The sequence below is a fragment of the Salvelinus sp. IW2-2015 genome, linkage group LG4q.1:29 (genome assembly GCF_002910315.2).
Source record: "Salvelinus sp. IW2-2015 linkage group LG4q.1:29, ASM291031v2, whole genome shotgun sequence".
Classification (NCBI taxonomy): domain Eukaryota; kingdom Metazoa; phylum Chordata; class Actinopteri; order Salmoniformes; family Salmonidae; genus Salvelinus; species Salvelinus sp. IW2-2015.
The window spans coordinates 20,773,299-20,787,625 of NC_036842.1; the positions used below are offsets into that span (position 1 = coordinate 20,773,299).

Here is a 14,327-nt window from a genome sequence, read left to right on the forward strand (position 1 = left end):
ATAAGTTGACTGGGAACACATTCTCATTTACAGCAACAACTTGGGGAATAGTTACAGGGGAAAGGATGAATGAGCCAATTGTAAGCTGGGTATGATTAGGTTACCGTGATGGTATGAGGGCCAGATTGGGAATTTAGCCAGGACTCCAGGGTTAACACTCCTACTCTTACAATAAGTGCCATGGGAACTTTAGTGACCACAGAGAGTCAGGACACCCATTTAATATCCCATCTGAAAGACAGCACCCTACACAGAGCATTGGGGTATTGTTTTTAGACCAGAGGAAAGGGTGGCTCCTATTGGAGTTCCAACACCACTTCCAGCAGGATTTGGTCTCCCATCCAGGGACCGACCAGGACCAACCCTGCTTAGCTTCAGAAGCAAGCCAGCAGTGGGATGCAGGGTGGTATTCTGCTGGCACAATGTTATTTTCAAGCCTTATTTTAAAATGGATTAAATAAATGTTTTCCCTCATCAATCTATGACGAAGCAAAAACAGGTTTTTATGCATGTCAGAGCAAAAACCAAGCCATGAGGTCGAAGGAATTGTCCGTAGAGCTCCGAGATAGGATTGTGTCGAGGCACATTTCTGGGGAAGCGTACCAAAAAATGTTGGCAGCATTGAAGGTCCCCAAGAACACAGTGGCCTCCATCATTCTGAAATGGAAGAAGTTTGGAACCACCAAGACTCTTCCTAGAGCTGCCCGCCTGGCCAAACTGAGCAATTGGGGTAGAAGGGCCTTGGTCAGGGAGGTGGCCAAAAACCCGATGGTCACTCTGACAGAGCTCCAGAGTCCCTCTGTGAAGATAGGATAACCTCCTAAAAGGACAACCATCTCTGCAGCACTCCACCAATCAGGCCTTTATGGTAGAGTGGCCAGACGGAAGCCACTCCTTAGAAAAAGGCACATGACAGCTCGCTTGGAGTTTCTCTGGTCTGATGAAACTAAGATTGAACTCTTTGGCCTGAATGCCAAACGTCACGTCTGGAGGAAACCAGGCACCGCTCATCACCTGGCAGCATCATGCTGTGGCGATGTTTTTCAGTGGCAGGGACTGGGAGCCTAGTCAGGATCGAGGGAAAGTTGAACGGAGCAAAGTACAGAGAGATCCTTGATGAAAACCTGCTCCAGAATGCTCAGGACCTCAGACTGGGGAGAAGGTTCACCTTCCAACAGGACAACAACCCTAAGCACACAGCCAAGACAACACAGGAGTGGCTTCGGGGACAAGTTTCTGAATTTCCTTGAGTGGCCCAGCCAGAGCCTGGACTGGAACCTGATCGAACATCTCTGGAGAGACCTGAAAATAGCGGTGCAGCGAGACGCTCCCCATCCCACCTGACAGAGCTCTTCGAGGATCTGCAGAGAAGAATGGGAGAAACTCCCCAAATACAAGTGTGCCAAGCTTGTAGCGTCATAACCAAGAAGACTCAAGACTGTAATCGCTGCCAAAGCTACTTCAACAAAGCACTGAGTATAGGGTCTGAATACTTATGTAAATGTGATATTTCAGTTTTTCATTTTGAATACATTTGCAAAAATGTCTAAAAACCTGTTTTTGCTTTGTCATTATGGGGTATAGTGTGTAGATTGATGAGGAAAATCTATTTTTAAATAAGGATGTAACGTAACAAAATGTAAAAAAAGTCAGGTGGTCTGAATACTTTCCGAATGTACTGTATATGCAAATGAGGCACATATAATTTTCTTTATTTTATCACAATGCATTAAAAAAAAACTGATATAAGAACATTTTTCTATATGTGAGTGCATAAAAAAAGTTAAATTCTACTATAAATTGAATACCTGAATTCCCACCAAAATGCCTGAACGTCATTCATTCTTTGTCAGTGTCAGTACAATGTTATATAAGCTATGATTTTTTATTCTATAAGTTTGGAGCATCCTCATCTATTGTCCAACTCATGCATTTAATAGAATCAATTTTTTAAAAACCGTTTAACAATTTCGATGACCGTTGCTAACATAAGAGTTAGCCTGTGATTTTTTTGTGGACAATGACTAGGGCCTGCACTCACCATGTTCCTCAAATAGCTGTTGTGCTGAAGCCTCCACATCTGGGCTCGGTGTATCACATGCCTGGAATTGCAACAGCAACTGTCAACAATAAACATCGAGTCGGGGAGAACTTGTGATTAAGTAAGACGTGGGATGATCAGCACTCAGACAGAAGGGACCTTGGTATCAGATGACTGATATGTATAACGGTATATATTCCATCCACCTCTTCTACGCCTATGACTGAAACTTAAATACTGGTATCTATGAACACAGAAGTATTGGTATTTATCACCCTAAATATGATCTTCCTCTTGCACTCTCGCAGACAGACAAACACACACACGCACACACATTGTACCCAATGCTATCATCTCAAACAGACACATAACCACAGTCCCTCCCTGTTGGGCTGACGTACCGGATGGGAGTTTTCACTGTCCAGAGGCAACTGCTGTTCCGGTCTATTGTGCTTCTCTGTCTTCTCCTGGACAGACAGCTCTATGTTTATCACTGTCACACAGGATTGATGCTGCTGCTGCTGGTGGTGGTGGAGGAGGGACAGCGGGTTCACAGTCCAGTCCAGACTGGCTGCTCCACTGGAATCCAGCTCATCGGCCAAGCTGTTGTCAGTCATGGGGAAGGGTGTGTCAGGGGAAAGGTCAGGCATGTCCCACTGCACTGTGGCAAAGGACAGAAGGACACTGGGACAGGTCATGGGGTACACAGGTAAAGTCATGGAGTCCCAGTGCTCCTCTGGCTCCTCAGAGATCCTTCCAGTTTCAGGAGAGTTGTCCTCTTTCTCCCTGTCTGCCTCGTTCACCTGCTTCTCCATCTCTCCCCACCGAATAGCCTCCTCCAGGGGCCTGCTCGGGGGTAGGAGCTCCATGGAGGTCCATGTCTGGCTGTCTGGCTCCTTGAGGTCTGGGAGAGGAGAGCACACCATAGCCTCCTCCATAACCTCTCTCTTCACTCAGTCCTAAGCAGAGAGATACGGTTCAGCTTAGTTCAGTCTCATTACTCTGTGCAGGGCAGGTTATCCATCTCGGAATTAGGTCACAATGATGCTGTCATGGTAGACTCCTGTGGTTGGTTACAGCTTCCGGTGCTGCCCTAGTAAGCAAGAACATTCATGTACAATAAAATGACTACACAACACACATTCATCCAAACCCCAGAGTAACTACTGACTCCTTGCTCATAAATTCCCAAAGTAGTGTTTGTAGAGTAGGGTGACCAGACGTCCCCAATTTCCAGGGAAAGTCCCTGATTTTGGTGGCCTGTCCCTGTCTAGACCGGCCCCAGAAATGTCCCAGATTAGCCTTCAGAAAGAAAAAAGCAACTCTAGAAGTTGAGGCTGATATTTCAATTATCAAACCCTGTATACAATAAAATGTGCATGTGAAAATGTCTGTCCCTGTAACAAAATCTTTGAGAACCTTATGAGAACATTTGATCAGTGATACATTGTGACCACCACAAGAACAACCATGGCCATGGCCAGAAAGTGTTGCCTCAAACAGCATAGGCTACCAAACTTGGGTGATTATGAAATTACTAGATAAGCTAATACTAAGAAAACTGTTGAGAGGTAAGGGCTATTTGACCAAAAAGGAGAGTGATGGAGTGCTGCATCAGATGACCTGGCCTCCACAATCACCCGACCTCAACCAAATTGAGATGGTTTGGGATGAGTTGGACCACAGAGTGAAAGAAAAGCAGCCAACAAGTGCTCAGCATATGTGGGAACTCCTTAAAGACTGTTGGAAAAGCATTCCTCATGAAACTAGTTGAGAGAATGCCAAGAGTTTGCAAAGCTGTCATCAAGTCAAAGAGTGGCTACTTTGAAATATCTCAAATATAAAATATATTTTGATTTGTTTAACACCTTTTTGGTTACTATATGATTCCATATGTGTTATTTCATAGTTTTGATGTCTTCACTATTATTTTACAATGTAGAAAATAGTGAAAATAAAGAAAAACCCTTGAATGAGTATGTGTGTCCAAACGTTTGACTGGTACTGTATATATATTCTGCGCAGCTATGAAAGGAAAGCCCATCTAAACAGGTGCAGTACATCCAAGAGAAAATACCAGTCTGCTGCCTGCTGTCTAAAATCTACTCACCAATACTGTCTACCTGACTAATATATTAAGACTCTTACAGTAAGACATTTACATTTTCTAAAACTGGACTAAGGTGTGAGATTAACATTCTTTAAATTGACAGAAAGACAAAATCCCTAAATGTAGACCTGTAGCAGTTCATGTCACTCTCACACACAAACAGCCATGGCTCAGTGACAAACAAACCAAGAGCCTCTAAAACATATTAAAACGTAAGCCAACACTCACCATTCACTTCTGTATACCAAACACTGTTCATTTATTTTATAAACCCTGTTTACTTCTCTCTCTTTTGGCGTGGCATGGCAGACGCGCCTTGCAATGACTTTTGCTGAAACATTAAAGAGGCGCATTTATTTCCTGACCACAGAAGAGTATTCTCTCCGAATGAGAGAGAGAGAGAAAAGGTGGAGAGCAAAGATAGAGAGATTGAGAGCCAGAGGGTTGGGGTGTGAACAGATGCCATGAATATTCATGTCTACTGCTAACCATGAACCTGAGCTATCGCAATGTACATTCATGTCATGTACGTAAATGTATGTACATGCATGTCACTGTCCATGGACAGACCCTGAAAATATCAGTGAAGATATACAGTAGTATGTTGTTGATCCATACCAAGGACACTATCTGATTTAAACACAGCATTTTGGTAACGATTCATGTGAAGGCTCATTTTAAGCCTCAAGTCTTCAGAATTGCGCTGTCATAAAAAGTAGGTTCATGTGGAAATGGTACAAATACTGGACACCTATTCCCTCCATTTTAAACTTTCACTCCATTTCTCTCTGTCACTCTCTCAATCTTTTCTTCAATAGTCTACTCACGTCACATAACCGACATCCGGGACAATGCTTGGCCACACTTCCTGTTTGGGTGCTCATTTCTCATTTCCTGTCAGGCTGCTGGGCTGGCGCTCCATCTACCAATACCAAAGAGTGGAAGAAAGTTAGAATGATCAATAGACACTATCTTTCTGCACCTCATAGTTCCTCATTGAATTTTTGCGATTGAGATTTTCAGATCATTGAGATTGTACACACGTATTGTACCAACTCTTTTACTCTTACATTGGAGTCTGGACAAAACATTTTACAGTAATCAACTTTCCTTAGGTATAAGATTTGAAGCTATTCAGGAGGTCATGGGTTCCACTTGAAATCTAATTAGAGGAACATTGTTCCCTTGCATGCACAATATAGGCCTATCTATTATTTGGTGTAATAACAACACTAATCTGTGTACTTAGATTTGAATGATGCTGGGGATTAAGTTTTCAGATTTTTAAAGTTGAGGAATAAACGTACATTGATAAAACAGAGATTTCAGTTGTGTCCTTTAAAATTACCAAAATAATTTAGCCAAATTAGGGAATGAAAGTATAAGGAACAGTGACAACAAGACAATGGCAAAGGTTTAGCGCAGCTGATGAACCATTACATGAACTTGTGGATGTCCCAGTAATTATGTGGATCTGTTGGTATCCCCTACCAGTGGACCGTTGTATTAGCATACACTTTGCATGAAACGCTAGTCTAGAGGTGTTGAAGCAGCCCACAGGCTATCAGAGTGAGATGCCAAACTGATTGTAACCACATTGACTCTTAAACAACACAACCAAAGTCGCTACATGACACGTACAAATATGCAGAAATCAAACCACAAACTTGAATGAAACCATATATACCAACAGACTAACATGGTTAAAATACAGTATATTATTCATGTGTGGAAAAACTCTAGATAATAAGCACTACTGTTGTCTGGAAACTAGACATAGCAGAACATGGCTAAGATCATTAAAAACTCAAATACACAGTTAGATCTACAAAGTTAATAATGTCCCTAAAAACTACCAAGGTTTCACAGAGTAACACTTGCCAATTTCATAGTAAACTTGGATATCGACTTACCCTTTCAAGCTTTCTCAAGGGGTATCATATGATCAGTTAGCTAGTAGGGCTTTAAGTCAGTCTGGGTGAAAAAAAACTCATTATTGCCATGTAGATAGACGGCTTACAGCACACGGCGTAATCCCTCCAGTGACTTGTCAATCTGGGTGCTGCAACTCAGACCCACAACAAACAAGTCTTACAGCCTCTCTCAGACAGCACTAGCCTGGGGTGTCACAGAGAGAGGACGCATGCAATTCACAAGTCCTGATCCACTCTTCTGTGACAGATACCTCTCATCTCCAGGCAACAGATCCCAGACTTCCGCCACTCTCTGCTCATCTGCAACACGGATATGCCTGGGAAAGACAGGGGAAGGGGAAGGAGGAGTGGAATGAGAGAGCTAAAAGAGGCAACAAAAAGGAAGAAAAGGCACATTGTGATTGGCAGTCAGAGAAAGCGCACAAAGACACCTGAGAGCATTGGGCCTCTGCCCACAGCCTAAAGGCACCCACACAGGTTAGGGGAGTGTCTGAACTTCATTCCTGAAACTCAGACTGACACAAGGGAGTGAACTGGTAGAGCCTCAGAACACAGCAGGCATTCTTTTAAGCAAATAATTATGTAAGCCATGAGTCCCATTGGACCCTATTCCCCGGGTCTACTTACAGAGGAAGAAGACGCTGTTACAAGACAACATTCCCTCTGTTTTTTCATAAGGATTGTTCCATGTAAACCTCAAAATAACAATAAAGGTAAACAAACACTTTACATGTGTTGACTTCCTAAATGATGTTGTTTTGTAGCACTACATACAGTAGGACACCACATGAAGAGCTAGTTGTTGTGACAAGTAGTATAACTTGGATCTATGCTTCTTGAACATTAGCTACTTGAACAGTAAACACGTGTCAAATCACCAAACAACCCCCTACAAGCTCCCCTCGACAGAATCCACTAAATGTATGTCATATTAATGAATATTAAACGTACATTTACCTGCCAGGAGGCTACTACGCTTGAATAGACGGCAAACACACATGCAATGCGTACTCCTAAACTGCGGAGGCGGTAAAAGGGCACTACGGAAAGAGAACAACAAAACGAAGGAATGGTACGTCACTTTCACGCGACGATTACTGATTTGCTTTGTTCCGTACACGGCAGCAACATCATACACACCCATCTTGTAAGATAGTTTAGAAGGTATTAAAATATGTTTCTCGTTTATTTGTATCCTATTTATTAGTAAACTATGGCCAAGTCAAAAGATTTAAAAGTATTCTTGGAGTCGTCTCTGAATGCGATTTTTAAAGCCACAGTGAGTGACATATTGGAGTCAGTGGACCAGACATTGTCTGAGTACAAGGGTAAATTACAAAGAATTGAAACTGAGAATGAAGATCTAAGACAAAGGTTGCACGATCAAGACAACAAGGATTCGGTAGTTAAGGGTACGTACATAATGCACAGTTGTTTAAAAAAATTATGTACACCTGGTTGCATAATTGCGAGGTAGGCCTAGCTGTCCAAACTTGAGGTACAAGCCGCCCTCAATATGGCCACCGAGCCAAGCTGACCCTCACTCTGTTGCATGTTTTCATGTCATTTTCCAGGCAACCATGGATAACAGTTTACATTTTTTTTACTTAAACTTGTGTTTTGTTTTGCACAGACCCTGGAAGTAACCAGTATGCTGTTCACCTCCCTGACTTGTCAAGGAAGACCTGTTCCAGCCATTCAGCTGTCGGCCAATCCCAGAAGCCAATCAAAACACAGGGTGATGAGCGAAGAAGCTCCAGGAGACAGCAGAAGGACAAAATGCTTCAGAGCAGAGGGTCTGTCTCTTTTACAGATACAGCAGCTCAGCAGGAACCAGAATGCCTCAAAAACATCCCAGACACTGCGGTTTCCACCCTAATTTTCAAAAACATAAAGACAGAACCTGATATGGAGGATGACTACGCCATAGACCTCTCAAAGCCCCCGTCTCCTCTCAACCTGGCTTCTAAGCAAATGAAGACAGAGAGTGCTGAGGTGAATTACATCATTCCTGAAGAGCATGATGAACACCTTCAGTCACCACTGGACACAGATGTGGACTCTAGAGACAGCGACAGTGACGTAAAAGTCACCATAGTGTCTGACAGTCACATGGCCATGGAGATGGGAGACGAGTGCGACCATTTTGTTGAGTCAGAGGGAAGGCTGTGTCACAATGTAACTGGAGAGGCTGAACCAGAAGAAGACCCCTTCCTGACGTACTACCCTGACATGGGATCTGACCCTGCTGGGATGAGTGGGGAGGACATTTTACCCACTTTGAACTCTGCAGAGCCCTCTAAAAACGCACAAGGCTTCTACAACTGCACCCAGTGCGAGAAGACATTTCGTCGAGTGAACTCCCTCAACATCCACCTGAGGACTCATAGTGGCGAGAAGGCCCACTGCTGCAACTACTGCGGCAAACGCTTTGGCCGAGCAGACCTGCTCAAGTCCCACAAACGCACTCACACGGGAGAGAGACCGTTCAGCTGCGACCTCTGTGGTAAGAACTACGGTCACCCGGGCCAGCTCAGGATACACAAGCGTGTTCATACGGGAGAGAGACCGTACTGCTGCCCACACTGTGGGAAACGCTTCAGTGAACACAACCAGCTTAAAGTCCATTTACGAACTCACACAGGAGAGAGGCCATACAGTTGCACTGTGTGCGCCAAAACMTTYAGCAACGCAGGTAACCTGMGRATACAYCARAGAATWCACACTGGKGARAAGCCTTACTGCTGTGTACAGTGTGGCAAGAGGTTCAATGGTATGGGGGACCTGAAAACACATTACAGGATTCATACAGGGGAGAGGCCGTACCATTGTGACCTGTGTGAGAAGACCTTCAGCCAGGCAGGCCACCTCACCATACACAAGCGGATGCACACAGGAGAGAAACCRTACACRTGCTCAGAGTGYGGKAARAGSTTCAGYGTGGCRAGCAGCCTCAAGYTGCACCTGAGGACTCATACMGGGGAGAAAYTSTWCAGYTGCTCTTWCTGTGGGAAGAGCTTCAGTAGGTCTGGCCATCTGAAGAGACACGAGCAGGTCCACACCAAGGAGAAGGTCTACCCCTGTGACCAGTGTGGGAAGACCTACACCGACCAGTCATCCCTCAAAAAGCACCAGAAGACTCATGGAGCTGAGGAGCTGAGGACTGAGGAGCTGAGGACTGAGGAGCTGAGGACTGAGGAGCTGAGGACTCAGGAGAATGAGAGCAGTACCAGTGGGACTGATGTTCCCCATAACCTGGAAATAAAGACTGAAGACTAAGACTGTTATGTCATGTTACTGTATGTGTTACAGTGCACTCTATATGGCTATTTAATGTTGATGTATCAGTACATTGTAGAAACACTATGCTGAATTTCACAAGAGCTCAAGCTTAGATTTCCCCAAGTAGTAGGACAGGAAACTGCTTTGAGTGTATGTAGCCTAAGAGCCATTCTTGCCAGTAATGAAGTATGGTAATGATTGTCATTCGTGTTAGACTTTCTATGTATAAAGCGGTAATGTTATTTTCTAACACTGTACATAGCTTTTAAGGCATATTCTCGATCAACAAAATGTTGATTTTCTTTAAAAGAGTGTCATGCATTTTAGGTTGTGCAAGGTGTAAATAATGATTGGTTGCAATGGCTTTTACCTAGAGACAAACCATTTAATTTAATCTATGAACATGTCACTAATTTTCACAGTTAATGGTTTTAGAAGCCATACTTTTAAGACATGAATGTTATGGTAGAAAATTGGATTATTTTGGTAAGAATGATGCCAAACCTTCGAAATGATTTATTATTCAAAGTGTAATTAATAGGACGATGTATTGTGGTAAATGATACATAAAAAATTGACTTGTTACTGAGGATCTATCCTTAATATGGAATATATTCTGCTGTTAGTCCAAATTAAAATAATTTATCAAAACCAACACAGTTTCTACAGTGTTGTATTTATTAATACAATTTTATTTTTTACCTTTTATCATTCTGACACCAGCATTCAAATCAGTTGGTATACAGACCAAATGCATAATCCTCTAAGACATAATACAGTATGTGTTAATATTTTTTATTACTAATTCATTACACACCTTTGATACAACAGAAATAACATATGAAATGACATCGGCATACAAACACATGTCAACAGAACTGAGTATGCTCAAAATTTTATTGCATTTACTTTCTAGACAGGCTTATTTTCTCAAAGGCATTTCCATCCCCATATATGCAGTATGAAGTAAGTAAAAACAAAGATATAAATGAAGTAAAAAACCATTTTGCCCATATGCTAATTTTGTTTCACCTTAAATCTGAGAATAGTTGTCTACTGGTAGTCTACCTACATCTTGTGTCCTCAACAATACCTTACATTGTCAGTTTTGGACCAAAACTACTTCCCACCATAATAACCAGACTTCTACCAGTACAGTATGTGTGTTGAGGGATCATCCTGAGTTGGCTGTATTTCTGGTACAGCAGCAGCCAGGTTTCTGTGGTAGTATTTTCTCTTTTGAAAGGTAAAGCACAGGTTGGATACTGCTGCTAATGTCCATGAAGCCAAAGGCAATGTAGTGGATGTAGCACTGGAATACATCCGGGGAGAAGTACTGCTGGAAGGGGAACAGAGCCACGGGAGGGAAGTAGTTCAAAACAATGATTGCCAATATGATGAGGACCATTTTAAAGGCTCTCTTCTTGACAGGGTGCATCTCGTCACGGCCTGGCCCAGACTGCCTCAGGGCCCATAGGATGGCGACATTACAGAATACCATGAAGGCGAATGCTGCCAGGATCATGACTGTGAAGACCTTGTCAAAGTTCACGATGTTGCCCACGCACTTGGCGGTGGAGTAAGCCAGCGTGACAATCCACATGACGGCGGCAAGCACGGGCCGGTGGCTGCGGTCCTTGAGCTCTGTGAAGGTGATTGGGTGGAGCACGGCCATGTAGCGGTCCAGGCAGATGCAGGACAGGAAGAGTGGAGAGGAGTCCTTGACGCCGTAGAAGAAGCGCAGCACGTACCAGGTGCTGCTGGTGGTCAGGTAGACGATGTTGGCCAGCTCCAGAGGGGGGATGAGGCAGAAGAAGGTGTCCAGGATGGCCAGTTGCAGAATGAAGATGTCCGAGGTGGTGGAGTCACTCTTGTTCTTGTGCAGGAGCCACAGCACCATGACGTTGGCTGGGATCCCCAAGAACATGTTGATGAACTGCAGCACCAGGTAGAAGAGAAGCACGGCTGGCATGCCGTCACACTGCTCATATACAGTCTTGTCCCCTATGCTGGAGTTTAATGGTCTGTGTGAGATGAAGAGCAAAGACGAGTTGAAGAACACCTCCATGATGACTGGACTAGTGGGAGACTCAGTGGACACAGGACAAGAACTCTATATCTGGACAAACAAATAATACAAACTTGTCAGATTTAGCATAACTTCTTTAACAGCTAGTTGAACACTTTGACATTTCATTGATCATGCTTTGTAATAAAATAACCTTTCCTGTAGCATCTTCATTTCTCTCTTTACCCACTGAAGAACATCAACATGACTTAATATCTGTCTTAAAAAAGAAATAATTTTACCTAATTCCAGGATCTAGTTGTCTGATATTGAATAATTCCCCTTGCCACATGTTTGTAATATGTACCACTGTTTAAACGTAAACTGTGAGTAAATCCCGTTTTAGTTTCTAGGCACGTAATAAAGACTGAGACTTGCCATGACTCCATGCAGTATGTACTCTGTTTCCTAGAAGATATTCCTATGTACGGTAGCTAAAGCCCAGACTCATATACTATTCTAATAATAGTCTACATTCTGGACACCTGAGCTGGAGCTCGACTGATAAGGAGCCTATTGATGGTTTATGAAAATATTTGAATGGACAGAAACTCCCAGTATATACAAAACAAAGAGACAGACTTACTGGTATGTTACATGGCTTTTGGTAATAAAACATTTGAATGGAGAGAACCTCCCAGTCTATGCAAAATAAAGAGACAGACTTACCGGTAGGTTACAGGGCTTTTGGTTTGAAGGAACAGTATGTCTTCAGCTGGTTCAGCTCTGTGTTGCAGTGAATAGTGTCTGCGCTGTGGTGTCTCCACTGTTGCTCATCCTCCTTAGTTCTTCATCTGTGTTCATCTGTGAGTGTGAGTATGGACTGAGCCCTCACCTCAAAATAAGGTGTAGAGAACACCCCCTCACCGATGACCCAACACTACGGGGATCCTGACGATCCAATCACCACATGAAGATAAGGGTGTGGAAACCTGGAAAATGTTTCCCCTGGCATCCATAGCACGCTTGGCCGTTAACTCACTGTACACACATCACTAAGCCATTTGCATGGCTAAAACACTATGTAACAGTACTGTTTTGTCACTTATTAAACAATTATAGTATAATAAATATGGTAATAATAATACATTTAAAGAGAGGTGTGGGTATAATGGTTCCATTGGTTTGTTTGGAGAATGTGTCGTGAGAAGCCATTGCCATTCACACTGATTGGCAATGATGCAACACGCCATTGGAGCCTGACGGAAATTTGGTGGTAAACAACTGATGTAACAATCCAGAAGATCACTTCTGAAATTCAGTGTAACAAAGGGTAATCTGTTACATGGGCATGACATGCATTATTTTGTGATCCGTGAGCCGTGATGACTGTCAGTGGTGTACACAGTACATTGGCAGTGAGGATTTTGTGTGGCTTCATTGGCGAAAAAGGCTCCTTGATGCATAGCCTGCATGTGCTGTTTGGCCTGTTATCTGTACAGATGTATAGAATAGCTCCTAATAGCCTACTCTTAATGTCAGAAACTGATCTCATAAAGAGTTTGTTTGACCTTTCAGATGACCTCTCAAATTACAGACCACAGATTGTTCTTTCTTCATTTTCATACGATTATGGAAGAACCGTAACTTAGAGGAATAAAGACATCTACACAAATGAAGGATGCTTTTTTCAATTATAAATTGGAATTAAATTACACTTCACTATGATGCCACATATTGGTGGTTATCTTTAAAGTATTTGAATAAACTTTTCATACAATGACAGTCAATCAACTCAACTGGATCCAGTCCAGAAGGATTCACCTGATTCCTTTACTAATTTGTATGTCTGATTTGTTTCTGTCTGATTTGTTTGGGTGAATATGGTTATATATGGTATAACTTTGTGTGTTTATCTTGGTTAATGGTTACAACTCGCCACAGCATCTGTCGAAAGACAACCCAGGTTTGTTCATCGTGACTGAATCCAAGGTTGTGTCTACATTAGTTCTATGTTCATACAGGACATATTTTGCTCATATAAGGGAAGACTCTCAGACACGTGCCACTTTCAGCCCGGGGCTCTGAGCTCCACCTGCAGCCACAAGACCGGGTTCTGTTTTTATCAGCAGACAAAAGATCTAACCAAAGTTCATTTAAATGTCCCCACATTCAAATGTCATATACATTTTAATTATTCCATTCTGTTTTTGTTTAATGTAATTTCCTTGTAATTTCAGTTATCAGTTTCAGGAAATGTCTCATTAGATTGACAATTTTGATGAAAATGACAGCAATGAAACTGATAGGTTTAAAGGAGATGCCATTTGGTTGAGTTAAATCCCCTTCTCTTGCAAGTATCTCAGAGAAAAGTGACAACCTGAAATCACATAATTGAAGAACACATAATGCCAGACATTGTTTTCATGCTTCTCCTATCCCACAGACAGTACGTTGTGTAAAAGTCACGACCCCACCATGCAGCAGTCAGTCATGCAGACGACATGATGCCCCTGGGATGCCATTGCCATTCTGTTTAGTTAGTCTCTGAGAGAGAGATGAACAGCAGAGGAAAAGTGCCCTTGGAGTCTCTGACTCAACATGCTTAGTTGTTGCTGCTTTGGGTGCCCTTTTAATTAGTGGGAATTCATGCTTCAAGTGGAATCAGTGGACTCTAAGATAATTGTAATTAATTAGGAATGTTCATGGTTGTTGTTGTGTTTCAAGCTGGTGAAATGTAGTGTAATAAAAAATGTGAATGTCATAAGTTCATTGTTAATTTGCTTATAGTTATTACATATATAATAGATTTTAAACTCATGTCTCTAATGAATAAACCCCGCTGTCTCATCATTTCTAAAACTTTGGAAAGACATTACACCAATTCCAATCAAGTTTTTCCTGAGAATTGTATGCCCAGGACAAACAGAATTATATTCCTTATTAAAATCT

General features: G+C 42.5%; 3 protein-coding genes across 6 annotated transcripts; 1 reads left to right on the forward strand and 2 right to left on the reverse strand.

Annotated features, from left to right (window-relative positions):
• Nucleotides 1-1,782: 1,782 nt before the first annotated feature.
• Nucleotides 1,783-7,079, reverse strand: LOC111961622 (uncharacterized). Of its 4 annotated transcripts, none has more exons than XM_023984034.3 (5): nt 7,043-7,079; nt 6,065-6,446; nt 4,979-5,073; nt 2,443-3,000; nt 1,783-2,102 (listed from the first exon to the last, which is right to left on the reverse strand). In XM_023984034.3, the coding sequence occupies exons 4-5, from the start codon at nt 2,977-2,979 to the stop codon at nt 2,025-2,027; spliced, it is 615 nt and encodes a 204-aa protein (XP_023839802.1). In that variant the 5' UTR covers nt 2,980-3,000; nt 4,979-5,073; nt 6,065-6,446; nt 7,043-7,079; the 3' UTR covers nt 1,783-2,024. The 4 variants fall into 4 exon arrangements, with proteins under 4 accessions (XP_023839802.1, XP_023839800.1, XP_023839803.1 ...); XM_023984032.3 differs by having other exon boundaries at nt 2,443-3,134; XM_023984035.2 differs by lacking the exons at nt 4,979-5,073; nt 6,065-6,446; nt 7,043-7,079 and adding an exon at nt 4,380-4,642.
• Nucleotides 7,080-7,180: 101 nt separating this feature from the next.
• Nucleotides 7,181-10,022, forward strand: LOC111961620 (zinc finger and SCAN domain-containing protein 2-like). The gene is made up of 2 exons (XM_023984031.1): nt 7,181-7,497; nt 7,719-10,022. Exons 1-2 carry the CDS (start codon nt 7,299-7,301, stop codon nt 9,362-9,364), a joined length of 1,845 nt encoding a protein of 614 aa, XP_023839799.1. The 5' UTR covers nt 7,181-7,298; the 3' UTR covers nt 9,365-10,022.
• Nucleotides 10,023-10,203: 181 nt separating this feature from the next.
• Nucleotides 10,204-11,462, reverse strand: LOC139026967 (proteinase-activated receptor 3-like). The gene has a single exon (XM_070442190.1). It carries the CDS (start codon nt 11,433-11,435, stop codon nt 10,542-10,544), a length of 894 nt encoding a protein of 297 aa, XP_070298291.1. The 5' UTR covers nt 11,436-11,462; the 3' UTR covers nt 10,204-10,541.
• Between the last annotated feature and the right edge of the window lie 2,865 nt (nt 11,463-14,327).